The 14725-nt window shown below is 53.3% G+C and overlaps 1 protein-coding gene across 2 annotated transcripts; it reads right to left on the bottom strand.

Moving 5' to 3' along the window:
- Positions 1-1816: 1816 nt before the first annotated feature.
- On the bottom strand, positions 1817-10285 carry ARRB2 (arrestin beta 2). Of its 2 annotated transcripts, none has more exons than XM_079904620.1 (15): positions 10151-10285; positions 7225-7255; positions 6534-6594; positions 6377-6421; positions 5950-6146; positions 5599-5658; positions 5162-5229; positions 4893-5028; positions 4571-4655; positions 4216-4288; positions 3784-3921; positions 2989-3072; positions 2824-2903; positions 2655-2745; positions 1817-2363 (listed from the first exon to the last, which is right to left on the bottom strand). In XM_079904620.1, exons 1-15 carry the CDS (start codon positions 10171-10173, stop codon positions 2270-2272), a joined length of 1266 nt encoding a protein of 421 aa, XP_079760746.1. In that variant the 5' UTR covers positions 10174-10285; the 3' UTR covers positions 1817-2269. The 2 variants fall into 2 exon arrangements, with proteins under 2 accessions (XP_079760746.1, XP_079760747.1); XM_079904621.1 differs by having other exon boundaries at positions 2655-2709.
- Positions 10286-14725: the final 4440 nt, after the last annotated feature.

The raw sequence follows: 14725 nt of genomic DNA, 5'->3' as shown, positions 1-14725 counted from the left end.
GGGATCAGGGGCATGAGGGAGCCTTCTGTTCACTCTTTACTGTTGAGATTTTTTTTTTTTTAAGCCATGTGCTTGTTTTACTTAAAAACATTAAAAACGTGAAAAGCTAAAAGAAAAAAGGCATTATTTCTCAAAGCGTGTGCTAATTCAAAATCCCGATTCATGGGTTCTTCCTGGGATCGACTGAATCAGAATTGGGGAAGGTAGAAGCCTGGGACGCTGTGTGTTTATCGCGTACCCCAGAGGATTCTGATTCACCTGAAAAAGTTTGAGATCCACGGGCCAAGAGCTCAGAGGTCAAGGAGCAGGTTCGTGGTTGTCAGAGGGATGATGACGGTCCCTTCACATGAAGAAGACCAGGGCGTGCAGGGTAGGCTGCTGCTGTGGAGAGGTAAGCAAGGTCATTGGCATTTTGGCAGCACTTAAAGCCTGTGGGTAAATCACGATTTAATTAGATGTCATGAGCCGTAACATAGACTAAAGGCCTGTATGAGTGGCTCCATTTGCCTCACCAGCCTCATCTGGAACTACTTTGCCACTGGCTGTCTCTGTCCCAGTCCCTCTGGCCTCTTTCAGTCTCTGAAATGTGCTCTGTTCCCTTCTGCTTTCACACGTGGTGTTACTTTTTTTTTTTTTTTTTTTTTTTTTGCGGTACGCGGGCCTCTCACTGTTGTGGCCTCTCCCGTTGCGGAGCACAGGCTCCGGACGCGCAGGCTCAGTGGCCATGGCTCACGGGCCCAGCCGCTCCGCGGCATGTGGGATCTTCCCGGACCGGGGCACAAACTCGTGTCCCCTGCATCGGCAGGCGGACTCTCAACCACTGCGCCACCAGGGAAGCCCCGTGGTGTTACTTTTGCCTGGGATACTGGAACTCCTCCTCATCTTCCAGTGTTCTGCTCAAAGGTCACTACCTCCACTGAAATCTTCTTCCAGCCCTAGCCTAGATCAGAACTCCCTAGCTCCTGCATTTCTCCTTTGGAGCACAGATACTGCAATGATTTAATGTTTGCTTCGGTCACTGCCAACCCTATACTATGCCTGGCACATAATAGGGGTTTAAATCAAGATTGTTCATGGAATGAATGAATGAGCCTTAAGAGAAAAAGGAGAAACGTTGGGCTGCAGGAATGGGAGTGGGTGGTGGGGTGAGGGATGTCAGTGGAGTACTGCTAACTCCCTCCAGCCTAGCCTGGGGCTTCGGCCAAGCCTCTGGGAGTCCCTGATGGATGTCAGAGGAGCAGCAGTAGGATGTAGCTTCTTGGACTTGTCCACAGCAGCATGACTCCCTTTGGCTGCCCAAAGCCTCGGTGTCTGTGTTACAGCGTAAGGACCAGGCTCCACAGAGATGTGTGTCGTGTGGCTTCTGCCTGCAGCCGTGGTGCCGCTGAGCCCCAGGAGTGGACAGCTTGAGCAACCATAAAGAGCAGTGGAAATGCACACACTTGGTCACGACAGGTCACCATGCAGTCGTGTGTGTCAGCTGCAACAGGGAATGGCCTGCCCTGCGCACCTCCCAAGAACATCTAGTCTGCAGGGAAGTGAGTTATTATTCCCTCTGTAAATGAGTGAGTTTACTTTGTGGCTTTACCAAACTGTACCTTTGAGTTGGGACTGACCAAATCGAGTTTCCATGTTTACCTTGGAGCTCAGGTACAGCTCAACCATTCAGTAAACGTTTACTGACAGCCTATGGGCCGGCCAGGTGCCACGCAGGTGCAGAGAAGAGACTGCGTCCTCACTCACAGCTGACAGTCATGGGTACGCACACTATGTGCTCCTTAAACGCTGCATAGAAAACACACACGCTCGTGCCTATTAAAAGGTTTATTTTCTTCTTTATGCTCAGAAGCAAAGAACTGGCCTTGCCTCCCAAAGGGTCTCATCCTGAAGGAATGGGAGGCAGAGATAGTGACAGGAGGGGGTGTTGGTGTGAGGTTGAATGTGGGAGCTCTTCCCCCCGCCCTTTCCCTACTGTCCTCTTCAGTGTCCCCCTCCAAAACATTTAGGTACAAACCCAGCTTGCCACCCACTGGGGGGCTGGGGAAGCACAGCCGTAGTCAAAAAATTAATGCCCACGATCCACAAGAGATGGGTCCAGTGTGTATCTGGTGGGGGATAGGGGAGGGAGGGAGGGGAGGGGTTGGTTGAGGAAGCCGCTGGGTGGAGGGGAAAGGACGAGAGGCTGGGATCCCCCCCGGTGACAGTGGGGGTCTTGGTCCTGCCCCTACGTCTCCCAGCACCATCCACGCCCTTCTTCCAGCCCCGTTTCCTAGCAGAACTGGTCGTCGTAGTCCTCGTCCTTCATCCCCTTCAGCCGAAGCCGGGCAAAGTCCTCAAACACGATGTCGTCATCTGTGGCATAGCTTGGTGGTGGAGAAGAGGGGTGAGGCGAGGGCTCCAGCCCTCCTTCTCCACCTCCCACACCCCTCCCGGAGACAGAGGTGCTGGGGCAGCCGCGGGGCTGGAGGTATTTGCAAGAAGGGACAGAGAAGGGGAGGTAATTGGCAGCTCACATGGCTAAGTCCTCTCTATTGGATGCTTCAACCATCCCTCCCCCAAGAGAAAAACAATGAGGGGCAGAGGGTAGGTTTGAACGTTACAGGAATCTATCCAAAGAGAGTCAAAGCTAGGAAGGTAGGGGGTGAGTCTCTTACTTGGTATCAAATTCAATGAGGTTGGTGTCCACAGGGGCATCTGTTTCAGGAGCAGCTGAGGGGAGGAGGAGAGTGGGGGGGTGGGGGGTTGCTGAAAGGACCGGCTTTTTCCTCCACTGGCCTTGCTTCAGGCCTTCCCTTGCGGGGCTTGGGCGGGTGGCAAGCTCACCTGACTGGGGTCTGGGGAGGGTGATGTGGTCATGGGGTTTGGGGTGCATAAGAACAAAAGGCAGTTCCACGGAGACATCCCTGGGGAGAGAGAGAGGCACGGTGATGAGATGACACTGCAGCGCCAGAGGAAAGCCCTGCGCCACCGCCCCACCCCAGCACTCACCCGCCTCGAGACACCACCAGCTTCACCTTGACCCTGTAGGACACCAGGATTCCCAGCACCTCCTTGTTGGCACCCTCCTTAACGCTGCAAGTGGGAGGAGGAGTTGGACCAGAGCCCATTGCCCTGCGCCCTAGGCTGATCTCGTGTAAGGTACCCGGCTGCGTCCTTCCTCTCATCTTCTCAGTTCTCTCCAGTAAAAGCCCAAGTCCTTGTGACCCGGCAGCCCTGCACTGTCTTGCTCTCCATAAGCCCTCTGACCTCACTTCCTGCTCCCACGCTGGCCTCAAGGCCTGCTGTGTGTGGTCGTGTACAGAGGCGCCAGTGTGGGTGAAATCCAGCCCACCCTTGGCGGAGCTGTTCCGAGAGGCACGGGGCCCGCAGAGGCCAGCAGTGGCTCTGCGGCCCCTCCTGCCGCCTCAGACACACGGGGCCGTCTGCCTCCGCGTCTTTGTGCCTGTAGTACCCTCTGCCCGGAGCGCTCTTCCCCTGCGCATCCGCAGTACCTACTTCCTTTATATCTTTCCTCAGAATTCACCTCTGGATTGCGCGCCCGCCCCCCCCGCCCCCGCCGCGGCTTTATATCTCCTTTCTCTGCCTTGCTTTTTCTCCTCAACACCTATGACTGAACATGCCTTATATTTTGCCATTTATCTGATCTGTCTGGCCTCCGTCTCCGAGAATGTAAGAGATGTTTTGGGTCTGTTCTGTTCACCGATAGAGCCTGGCACACACCTGGCGTGGAACGAGTGTCTGTCTCCTGTGCTGCAGGACTCCCCTCCCCCAGCCCCCCCTCACATGGTGCTGGATGCCAGGTTGGTGTCCTCGTGCTTGAGCTTCCCGTCCAGGGCGAGACCGCGCTTCTCCCGGTTGTTGCTGAGCAGGGGGGTTATGGTGTACACCTTACAGAACGTGGAACTGGGCGACACCTGGTCACTGGGGGATGGGGACAAGAGAGCGAGACTCTGGGGGCGCAGATGGGGTGAGGGGGCAGCTCCCACCCCCAGCAGCTTCTCCCCGGTCACTAGCCCCTGCCCTCTTTGGGCACAGGTCACAGGGAGGAGGTTTTGGCTCGACCTGCTCAATAAAATGAGCAGCTCAGAGCCACTCAGCTGGAGGGAATGCCCTTGTAAGTGGAGACAGTTCGGGAAGAATTGCCCCCCAACCTCGCGTTCCCTGGGCCTGCTCTTGCCCCCTGAGGCTGGGACCCAGGGCTGTTGTGCTACTCACTCTTGTTCGATCTGAGCCACAGGACACTTGTACTGGGCGGTGCTGAAGAGGCAGATGTCGGCGTACTGTCTCACTGTGGGGTGGGGTAGGGCCAAGCAGCTCCGCATGGAGTGCCGGCAGCCCCCCCCCCCCCCGCCAACTCCAGACCCAGGCAAGGGCCCCGGCCCCTCTGATGACCCGCACCCTCCCCCTGGCAGTAAACCCCACCCCCATCTCATCCTGGGACAGACAGCCTGAGTCCTTTGAGCCCCTCGGGTCTCCCCACTGGGCTATGTCCTGGGGCTGAGCTGATGCCTGAGGCCACATTTGCAGCAACTCCCTCCCCTAAGACACTTTTCCAACCCCGATGTCCTACCAGAGACTTTGATCTTCTTGACAGTCTTGGTGGAGTTGTTGGTGACGTGGACGTTGACATTGAGGGGCTCCCCATGGTAGTACAGCTTTTGAGTAGGGGGGTCAGGTTAATGGGATCTTTTTTCACTGGTCCCATTATTAGTGTGCCCCCTGACACACACACACACACACACACACACACACACACACACACACTGCTAGGCCTCCTCCCTCTAAACCCAAGCCCACCCCCAGCTAAGGTGGCCTCCTTTAAAAACACCATCCTGACATGTGGCTTCACCCCTCCCCCCCCCGGGTCTGCAGCAGCTGGGTCCCCACCCCACCTCCTTGTCCAGGGAAGCCTCAAGGTGGAGGGACCGGTCAGACATGAGGAAGTGGCGTGTGGTTTCAGCCGAAGGCTGGGGGCCGGGTTTCTCTGGGGCAAACTGCACCTTTCGGATCACCAGACGCACGGAGTTCCTGGGGGCAGAGATGAGGGGTGAGAGGGTCAGTCCTCAGATGCCCAGACACTCGCTCCCGCCTCCCACAGGGGCCTGGGGCTCCTGGGACCCAGAGGGAATGGTCAGACCTGAGGGGAGGTTGCTTCTCTCACCTTTTGTGGCTTTTCTCTTCTAGTGATTTGGCACAGAAGGCTCGAATCTCAAAGTCTACCCCACAGGCCTTGGGAGGGTGAGAAAAGGTCACATCTTACACAAGGCCTCTGCCACTGCCGCCACTCACTTCCTTCCCACTTCCCTGTCTTGGCCATGGACTCTTGCCCCATCATGGTCTGAGGAGCGTAGGGCCTGGGTCTTCCGCCTCTGCCTCCCCGAGGCCTGGCCCGGCAGAGGCTCGGTCCTCGCTGCACAAGATGAGCCCCTCTACTCAGGGCCGTGTAGGTCAAGAGCAGGAGGTGTCGCAACTGAACAGTGACCATTCCATACACCCACTGCCATCGGGGACATTTCCCTATCCTTAGTCCCACCCTGACGCCTCCTCCCACCCCCCGGTGTGTCCCCTGGCTCTTGCTGGACCCTGTTCCTCCCGTACCTTCCCTGTGTCCTCTGGGCCTGGCTGCAGGGTGACGGAGCAGGGCAGGTTCTGGGGTATCTGTGGCAGAAGAAAAGAGTTCAGTTCTTCCAGAAAGCCCCGGAATCTTCCTCCCAATCTCAACTTAAGAGGTTGGAGGACTCCTGGAGAAGAGAAAGGAAAAACAAAGGGGCCCCGGGGGGAGGCAAAGAGGCAAGGGCTTCCTGAGTGCAGGGTGACCCTGAAGCAGGGGTTCTAGGGTCCCTCCTCACTGTTTCTCCCAGACCTGCCCTTAACAGGTGCCTCACCCCCCCCCCCACCCCCAACACAGTCCCAGATGCCTTGCTCTGCAGAGGGTGGGGGTGTCCTCACTGTGAAAAAAAAGGGGTGGGCATGCTTGCCCAGCTTCCTCAGCAGCCGGTCCTGCAGGCGGGTGGGGGGCCGGGGCGGGTTGGGCGTTGGGGGGAAGGCCTGGTAGTTGGCGATGAACAGGTCCTTGCGGAAGGACAGGCCCAGCACATCCAGGTCTTCGCGGCCATAGCGGAAGGCACAGGTGAGGGTCACAAACACTGGCAAAGGTGGGCAAGGTAGGGTGGTCAGGAGCCCCCCTCCCACAGTCCCCTCACCTCCTAGCAGCAGCTGCTCCTTCCTCAGCAGCATAAAACCTGCCTGAATCCTACTCCTGGCTTCCGCCTCGGCCCTCCGTCTCCCCAGGGCCCCTCTCAATGCCAGCCCATTTCATTTCCCCACCTCCCTCTTTCCCTCCCTCCCCTGGGGCCCCTGGACTCAGGGCCAGTACCTTTGCGGTCCTTCAAATAGTCAGGGTCCACTAGCACCACGCCATCTGGGAAGGGGACACATGAGCTCAGTTCCTGTCAGGGCCTCTCCACCATTCCTGGGCCCAGGAACTTCCTCCCCTCTTGGGGCACATGATGCCACTTTCTGGGCACACTTACCTACAGGATCCACTTTGTCCAGGTGATCTACAAAGTCCCGCTTGCCCAGGTACACGGTGAGCTGAGGATGCAGGGGGTCACAGGGAAGATTGGGTAGGCGGGTGGCAGGGCTTCAGAGCCCTCAGAAGTGGCTGCCCTGACCCTGGGCTTCCCAGCCTGGGGTATCTGAAGGAGTTTCTCCTGGTTTCCTCCCAGTGGGGTTGGAAGAGGAGAGTGGGAGGCTTTGCTGGACTAGCCAATCTTGAGGCTTTTTAACTGCTCCCTAATATCTTTTCGCACCTCTGAACGCACACTGTGTGTGCGTAGGTCCAGGAGGACCTGGCGCTAGGCAGGCAGTTAGAGAGCCTCACTGCATGTCCTCAAGGACTTCTGGGATAAACAGGCATAGCTTGGGGGGATGTTATCTGTTCCCAGCCCCAGGCACCCGTGGGTTGGCTCCTAAGAGGGCTCCAGGCGTGAGCTTCTGGCCCCCTCCCCCTTGGTCTCACTTAGGGACCCAAACTGAACTGAGCCTGTCCCCACCCAGCCCTATGGCTGGCTCAGGCCTTTGCGGCAAGGGGCTTCAGGAGGGAAGGAAGTTGGCTCTTAGCTGTCACAGGAAGTGGGGAGCTTGGGGTTGGGGACTGTCTAGGGCAGGCTGGGCCTTGTGAGGGTCCAGGGAGGGTTGGGAGAAGCACTGTGGGAGACTCACCTTGCAGTTGGGACTCGACTTCTTGAAGACCCTGACAAAAAAAGGGAAACCCCACTGCCTCCCTCAGACTCAGCAGGGACCCCGGTGCCAAGACCTTGTCCCTCCCAGCCTGAGAAGCAGAGGTCACCCGAGATTCCTGCCTGGAGGCTTTGGGGCCTTACCTAGCCCTACCTGTTCCCACTTCTTCCCAGAAGGAAAGGTAACCAGAGGTCCTTAATACTCCCAGCATGGCAGCCCCTCAAAGCTGGTTGCCATGTCAATGCCCCTCACCCCCCGTAGTTCCCCTCCTCCCATGGCAGTGGCCACTGGTAGCCAGAGGAACCACTCAGGCTCTTCCCAGAGGACCTCCCCCAGGGGAACCTGAATGGACAGGTTGCAGTAGTGTCTGTGTAAGGCCTAACTCTCTTTCCATCTCTGGTCTCCACCTCCCACAAGAGCTGGAGTACTTGAAAGAGCGATGGCTCTAAAATGGTTTCTATTATGGGCAGTACCTAAGTGTGACCCTACTCTCCATTAACCTCCAACTGTCCCCATCTCTGATCTCAGCAGCTTAAAAGCTTATTTGTCTTTCAAGGCCCAGCTCAGATATCACCTCCTTTAGAAAGCAGATCCAGCCCAGACTCTGGTCACTCCCTTTTTTGGGATTCCTGTCACATGTTGTTTATGCTTTACCTATGGTGTGATAGCGTGCAAGGGCAGTTAGCTGTGTATCATCTATCTCACCAGATGGACTGTGAACAGCAGAGGCCTTATTAATTTGGGTGTCCCCAGCACAGCACCAGCCATGAGACAAACATGAGGATGCTGGCTAACATTTATTGGATGAATGGTCTATGCTCAGCACTGTTGCAAGTATTTCATGTGTGTTATCTCATTTAACACTCTTAGCAACCCAATGATGGGAGATCCTAATGTTCCTATTTTACAGGTGAGGAGACTGAGGCACAGAAGAGGTCAAACATTTTACCTAAGGTCACAGAGAGTAAATGGTGGAATGTGGGTGCAAACAGGTATTCTGGCTCTTCATCACTAAACTATTGTACTATCCTGCCTCTGTTATTGGCATTAGGTTTGTTGGAGTGAAGGAGATTCACTTTCCAGTTGCTGAAACAATCAAAGCCTGGACTCCACCCATTGCTGGGAGGGTAGGGAGGTGTCTGGCAACCCCTGTGTCCTGGCCACTGTGGGCCTATTCTTTGCTGCACCATCTTACTCCTCCCAATCCACTCTGCCTCCGTAGTGATATCTGTGAAGGGTCCCCAGGTAGCAGAAATTGAAATCCTGCCAAGTGGCCCATCCCTCCTCTAACTCCACCACCCCAGTTTTTGCTATAACAACTTCACATGCCCCTTCTTCCCAGAAGGCCAAGCTATCCAAAGACTATAAGGCATAGGGTATGGAGGCTCCCAGGTATCCCCATCTACTAAAGAAGAGCAAACATTGGTAAGGTGGCAGCTAGGATAAGCACCCTATCTCCTGTCCCCACTTGGGGGCTGACTGCTGTGGCATCCTGCAGCTCTCCCTCCCCTTTGCTTCTGGTTTTCCTCTTTGTCCTAGTGTTTCTTCCTATTAGGAGTACTGGCAGAGGGTTGGGACAGCCACAATCCGTTGGACAACTGGAGTGTGGCTCTGGGGTAATTGCCCTGAAGTAGCTGCAGGGCACCTGCCCTTTAGATTCTAACCCAGCCAGCCTCCTGCGGGCTAGGGAGGAGCAGTGTGTATACTGAGGTTGGCATGACCAGAGAGGTACCCAGTGAGGGGGCAGGGGGCAGCAGAAGCAGATGCCCCTTCACACTTCCTGCTATTCTCTCCATTTCCTGTGGCCCAGAATTTGATGGGGGTGGGAGGAATTGTGCCAAGTCAGCAGTCCCCCGTTGGTCCATCCGTCCCCCTCCCTGAACCACATAACGGAAATCTGGGGCCTCCCTCAAGTCAGCAACTTCCCCTTTCTCTGTGTTTAACCCCTAATCCAGGACACCAATCCTCCCTCCGATCATCTCTCCAATATCAGTTGACTTGGTGCTCAGAAACCTATGCTTTCCTACTCTACGGGTGGGGAGTGGTAGGGCTGGTAAAAATTTTTTTGCAGAACAAGTGACAGACCAGAACCAGGCCCCCATTCCTGATCCTCTCCGGAGAGAAGCAAATAGCCCCACTCTTTTTCCTCTTTTGCTCCTGCTCTCCAGGGATTCAGGCGTTCACCCACTGCCCCCTTGGGGGTGTTGGGTCACAACAGGAAGTGGATTTTGCTAGAGACCAAAAAAGAGAACTCGGGGTGTCAGTGGAAGGAAGGAGCCTCGATTGCACAGAAAACATCCGGGGAGTGGATGGCGTGCCCAGGGCAGACACAGCTTCCCCTCACCCCCGGGAAGAGGGGTAAGGCCCAGAATCGGGGAGGGTCGCCAAGCACTCTGCTCCACCAAGATGAAGCTGTGGCTCCTAGCAACCCGGGGGAAGGCAGAAGTTTGGAAGCGGAGCCACCCGGCCTTGGGACAGGTTGGGGCAGCCCGACTGCCTGTGGGTTACTGGACGGGAGGCGTTCCAGTGGCTCGGAACGAGTCTAGGGGGGCGATCCCCTCCTGGCATCCAGCCTGCCCATACCCGTCCCCTCGGGGCCGGCCACCTGCTCCGCCCTCCTCCGCCCCTGCATCGCAGCCTGTACTGGAGTCGTCCGGCCCCCACATCTCTGCGAGAACCCAGATGCAGGTTTCCTGATCGCCTTCAGCCCTCGCTTTCTGCATGGGCTGTGGCATGCGTTCCCCTCATCGTCCCCGAGGACCTAGGCGTGCGGCCCCGGATGGCTGTCCCCTAGGGACCCAGGAGTCCGACCCCCGGATTCTCTCCCCCGGGTTCCTGTCTGGGGACCGTCCCGGCACCCGCCCCGAGCCGCCGCCCACGTCCCGCTGCGTGGCCCCACCTCTCTTACCTGGTCCCGGGTTTCTCCCCCATGGTGCGCGCGCCCGCCGCCCGCCCGGTTCGCGGCTAGCTCGCAGCCTCCTAGCCCGCTGCCAGGTCCCTGCTCCTCCCCGCGCCACTGCGCACGCGCGCCCCCGCTCTTTCTCCACTCCCCCCTCCCCTCCTTTCCCCCCCCCACCCCGCCTCGGATCCTGGGGAACCGGGGCCAGATGCGTCAGCCCGGATCGCGCGCGCCACGGCGCTGCCCGCCCTCTCTTCACAGACACGCGCGGTGATTGGCTCCACCCGCTCCCCTCAGCACTCCAGCCCCACCCTTCCCGAAGGATCCCTGGCTGGCGCGCGCTGCTACACCCTGCTCTTCCCGCCCATCTCTCCGCCCCTCCGCACCCGCTTAGGAACTGATTTGGCCTCCTCAAACGAAGGCGCCCGCCTTCCAAGAGACTAAAGCCCTCTGATTGGTTCCCTGCATCCAGGACCCTGCAGGGGTCCCCTCCCCTTTGTTTGCTTTCTTAGTGGCGGTGGAGGCGAAGGCGGTGGTGGGGGCGGTGCAGGAGCTCAAGCACAGTCTAGGAAGGAGGATGAGGAGAGGCACACGTGGGTGAACGGTTCCAGTTGCGTGATGCTCGCCTATTGCGCGCCTCTCACCCGCTCACCCCAGAGCTTGTAGCCGTCTTTGGCCCGCCCTCCCGCTTCTTTATTGTGGTGTGTCAGCTCCCCCTGGTGTCTGTCTTTGATCTTTGCAGGGTTACTTTTCCTCATTTCTCTTAACCACCCTTCTCCATCCGTTCATCAAAGCTAACATCCTTTCATGCACGCCTGCATCCATCCATGCCTATTTTGTGCCAATCATTATGCTAGGAGATGGGGACCCAGACATGAATTTACATGGCCCCTGCCTTCCTCGTATGGTTGAGGAGACATATAAAGAGGTATTATGATTCTAGGAATGCTATAATAGAGGTATGACTCAGAAGACAAAGTGACTCCCAGCGCTTGACTGGGGGAGGGATGGAGGCAGTGCAGGCTGTCCAGAGGAGGGGACATTTGAGGACAATCTTTCTGAAGGGTGGGCAGAAGTTGAGAAAGGGTTTTCCAAAGAGAGAGAAAGGCAAGGGGCACATCCTGTTCTGAGGTGTCTGTGGGGTTAGAGGGCAGGAGAGATAAGGCTGAGGAGGATGGCTGGAACAGGAGTGTGAAGGATATTGTATAGCAGGTAAAGGAGTGAGACAGGGGCCTCTCGTGGAGGACACATGGATCCAGTAGTGGTTTTTTTAAGCCAAGGGGTGGCTTAAAATCTTCCTAAAGGATGAGATTTCTCCTTTAGGAAGATAATTCTGGGCAGTGTGGAGGGTGGAGGGAGTGGGGCACGGCTGTTGTAGATGAAAACTAGTCAAGGAGAGACGATGAACAATAGAGTGGAAGGGAGAAAGGGGGCCAGGCTGAAGAGTCATTTTTAGGGCAAAATTGAGCAGACTGGGGGAGGATGATGGATGATGGACATTCCTAGACTTAAGGAGCTAACGTATTCTCTTTCTTCCATCTCTTTCCCCATACTCCCCTGTCTCCCCCAAATGAACTAACTTCACCCTTCTCCCTCCACTTTTCTGTGCAACAAAAAGTAATGTGCACAACAAGTTTCTGAAATCATCTTTAAGGTTCAAATACAGGCTTACTAACCAGCTGCTACTTCCCCACCCCCAGTTCTCCCACCACCTTCTAAGCTCACTCTTCACACCTTTCGAGCTTTAGCTCATGCATTTCTTTTAAACTCATGAATCACTTTTGTCAAAGGGTCATGACCAGAAGGTAATGAGATCTATATTGCTACATATCTAAAGTGATTTTGGAGCTGAAAGGTAGTGGTCTGCATGGCATTAAAGCTACTGTATTAAAAAAATACTAATATAAAGACAACTTTAGAATATTAAAGAAGGCTGGAAAGAATGAAAGAGATACACCATATAATCATAGTGGGAAAAACCATCATTACAAAGACATCATTTCTCATATTGCCTATAAATTTAATGCTGTATCAAAATAATAATGAGACTTTATTGGGGGGGGAACCGGATTCTAAACATTATCAAAAGAATCAACTTTCACATATAGTCAGGAAAATTCTGAAAAATTGGAGTGAAGCAGGCATTTGTCTTACCAGATAATTTGTTATGTTATGATAATTAAAATAGTGTTATTGGTGCAATCATACTAAACGTGGCGATGAAACAGAATAGAGTGTCCAGATACACACCCACATGGAGAAATAATGGCAGATTCACTAGATAGGGTTGGGACAATTGGCTATCCATTTGGGAAAAAAAGTTGTATCTCTCACACCTTAAACAAAATGAATTCTAAATGGTTTAAGATCTAAATGCACAGAATAAAACTATAAAAGTATTAGGAGAAAAGACATGAGAATATTTTTATAACCTTGGAGGTTAGGGAAAGCCTCACAAGATATCAGACCCCAGGGCTTGAAATAATAACAGCTTACACTTTATGTACAGTATCTACCATGTGCCAAACATTGTTCCAAGCATTTTACAAATATCAACTCATTTAATCCTCACAAGCCTATGAGTGAATGTTCTACAATATCCCCACTTCATAGATAAAGAAGGGGAGGCACAGTTAAGTAACTTGCAGACTCACACAACTTGCAAGAAGCAAAGCTGGTGTTTAAACCCTGCAGTCTAGCTCCAGAGTCTGTGCCCTTAACCACAGCACCTTACTTGAAAAAGGCTAAGAAATTTAAAAATAACAAAATAAAAAGGCAAATTGGAAAAAATCCCTTGCAACCTTGCAACACAGATAACAGTCAAGAATACATTCCCGCATCTACAAAGAGTCCCTACAAATTAATAAGATAAACAACCCAATAGAAATAGGGGTAAAAGTTATGGGAAAATAATTAATAAAGAAGGAACACAAATGTCTACTAAACATATGAAGTTACTCCATTTCGCTAATGAAACAAAAGAAATTGAAAGAAGGAGATATTCTTCTTCATTATTCAGTTGACAAAATTAAAAAATAAACCTAGTTTTGGGATGATGTATAAACTAGAGAAGGAACACAAATGTCTACTAAACATATGAAGTTACTCCATTTCGCTAATGAAAACAAATTGAAAGAAGGAGATATTCTTCTTCATTATTCAGTTGACAAAATTAAGAAATAAACCTAGTTTTGGGATGATGTATAAACTAGAGAACACTGTTCTACATGGTTGGCAGGGGTGTTAATCGATGCAAACTTTCTAGAGGGCATTTTGCTTAGTTCTTGTCAAAATTAAAAAAGGCAGTTTCTTACATCCAAAACTCATTCATTTATTCACTCAACAAATATTTATTGAACAGTTTTTATGTGCCAGGTACTACTGTTCCAGGGGATGAGGATAAAATAGTGAAGACGACAAGACCCTTCTCATGGGGTCTGTATTTTAGACAGAAGAAACAGTCAGTGAGGACTTCCCTGGAGGTGCAGTGGTTAAGAATCCGCCTGCCAATGCAGGGGACATGGGTTCGAGCCCTGGTCCGGGAAGATCCCACATGCCATGGAGCAACTAGGCCCGTGCGCCACAACTACTGAGCCTGCGCTCTAGAGCCCGCGAGCAAAAACTACTGAAGCCTGTGTGCCTAGAGCCCATGCTCTGCAACAAGAGAAGCCACCGCAGTGAGAAGCACACGCACCGCAACGAAGAGTAGGCCCCGCTCACCGCAATTAGAGAAAGCCCACGCGCAGCAATGAAGACCCAACGCAGCCAAAAAAACACAACAGTCAGTGAATAAGTAAGAAAATAAATCTTGGATAGTGCGATGAGCTGTAAAAAAAATTAAATAGGGTAATGTGATTGAGGGTGATGGGGGTGAGAGTGGGAACTTCTTAAAAAGGAGCCCTTTCTGAGGATGGCCAGATGGCGTCAGTCATACAAGGAACGTTTCTCCAGGCAGAAGCAGCAGCATGTGCCAAGGCACTGAGGTGGGAATGGGCTTGCCAGAGGACAGAAAGTAGGCTAGTGTGGCTCAAGGATGGGGAAAGAGAGGGAGAGTGACTTATGTGGTATGTGTTGAGGTCACAGGTGGGTATGGGTCAGATCGTGGGGATTCTAGTAGGCCAAGGTGAAAAGATGGGATTTCATTCACATGATATTTGGAAGCCACCGAAGGGCTTTAAGCAGGGAGTGACAAGAACTGACTTCCATCTGAAAAGACCACTCTGGTTGCTGCGTGGAGAAGGGAGTACAAAGGGCCAAAAGGGGAGCAGGGAGAGCAGTGAAGAGGCCACTGCAGGAGGCTAGCATAAGAGGCCAGGTGAGAGAGAATGGTTACTTGGCCCAGAGTGTCACTGGAGATGGAGAAATAGAGAAAAATGAACCCTACTGGGTAGTATATTTTGGAGGCAGAATGCCAGGGCTTGAAGAAGGATTAGATAAAGTGCAATAAAAGAGGAAAAAAGATCACCCTTGCATTTGAATCTGGGATTTGAATTTTATTAGATTCAAATTATGAAGACTTTGTGTACAAAAAAATGCACAGAAGTATCAGAATGTTCATTAAAGTGTTTGTATTAAAAAAATGTG

This window comes from Stenella coeruleoalba, assembly GCF_951394435.1.
Source record: "Stenella coeruleoalba genome assembly, chromosome: 19".
NCBI classification, from domain to species: Eukaryota; Metazoa; Chordata; class Mammalia; order Artiodactyla; family Delphinidae; genus Stenella; species Stenella coeruleoalba.
This window is presented reverse-complemented; position numbering and strand designations above follow the sequence as displayed.

What these genes read in the sequence shown, in the direction of transcription:
- ARRB2 (XM_079904620.1), bottom strand. Translation starts at nt 10,173, where the DNA reads ATGGGGGAGAAACCCGGGACCAG. An exon ending in CTATTTGAAGGACCGCAAAG is followed by an intron (nt 6,147 to 6,376) that starts GTACTGGCCCTG and finishes CACCTTTGCCAG; the next exon opens with TGTTTGTGACCCTCACCTGT. An exon ending in CCTCCCCAGACCCCAGTCAG is followed by an intron (nt 2,746 to 2,823) that starts GTGAGCTTGCCA and finishes CGGTCCTTTCAG; the next exon opens with CAACCCCCCACCCCCCCACT.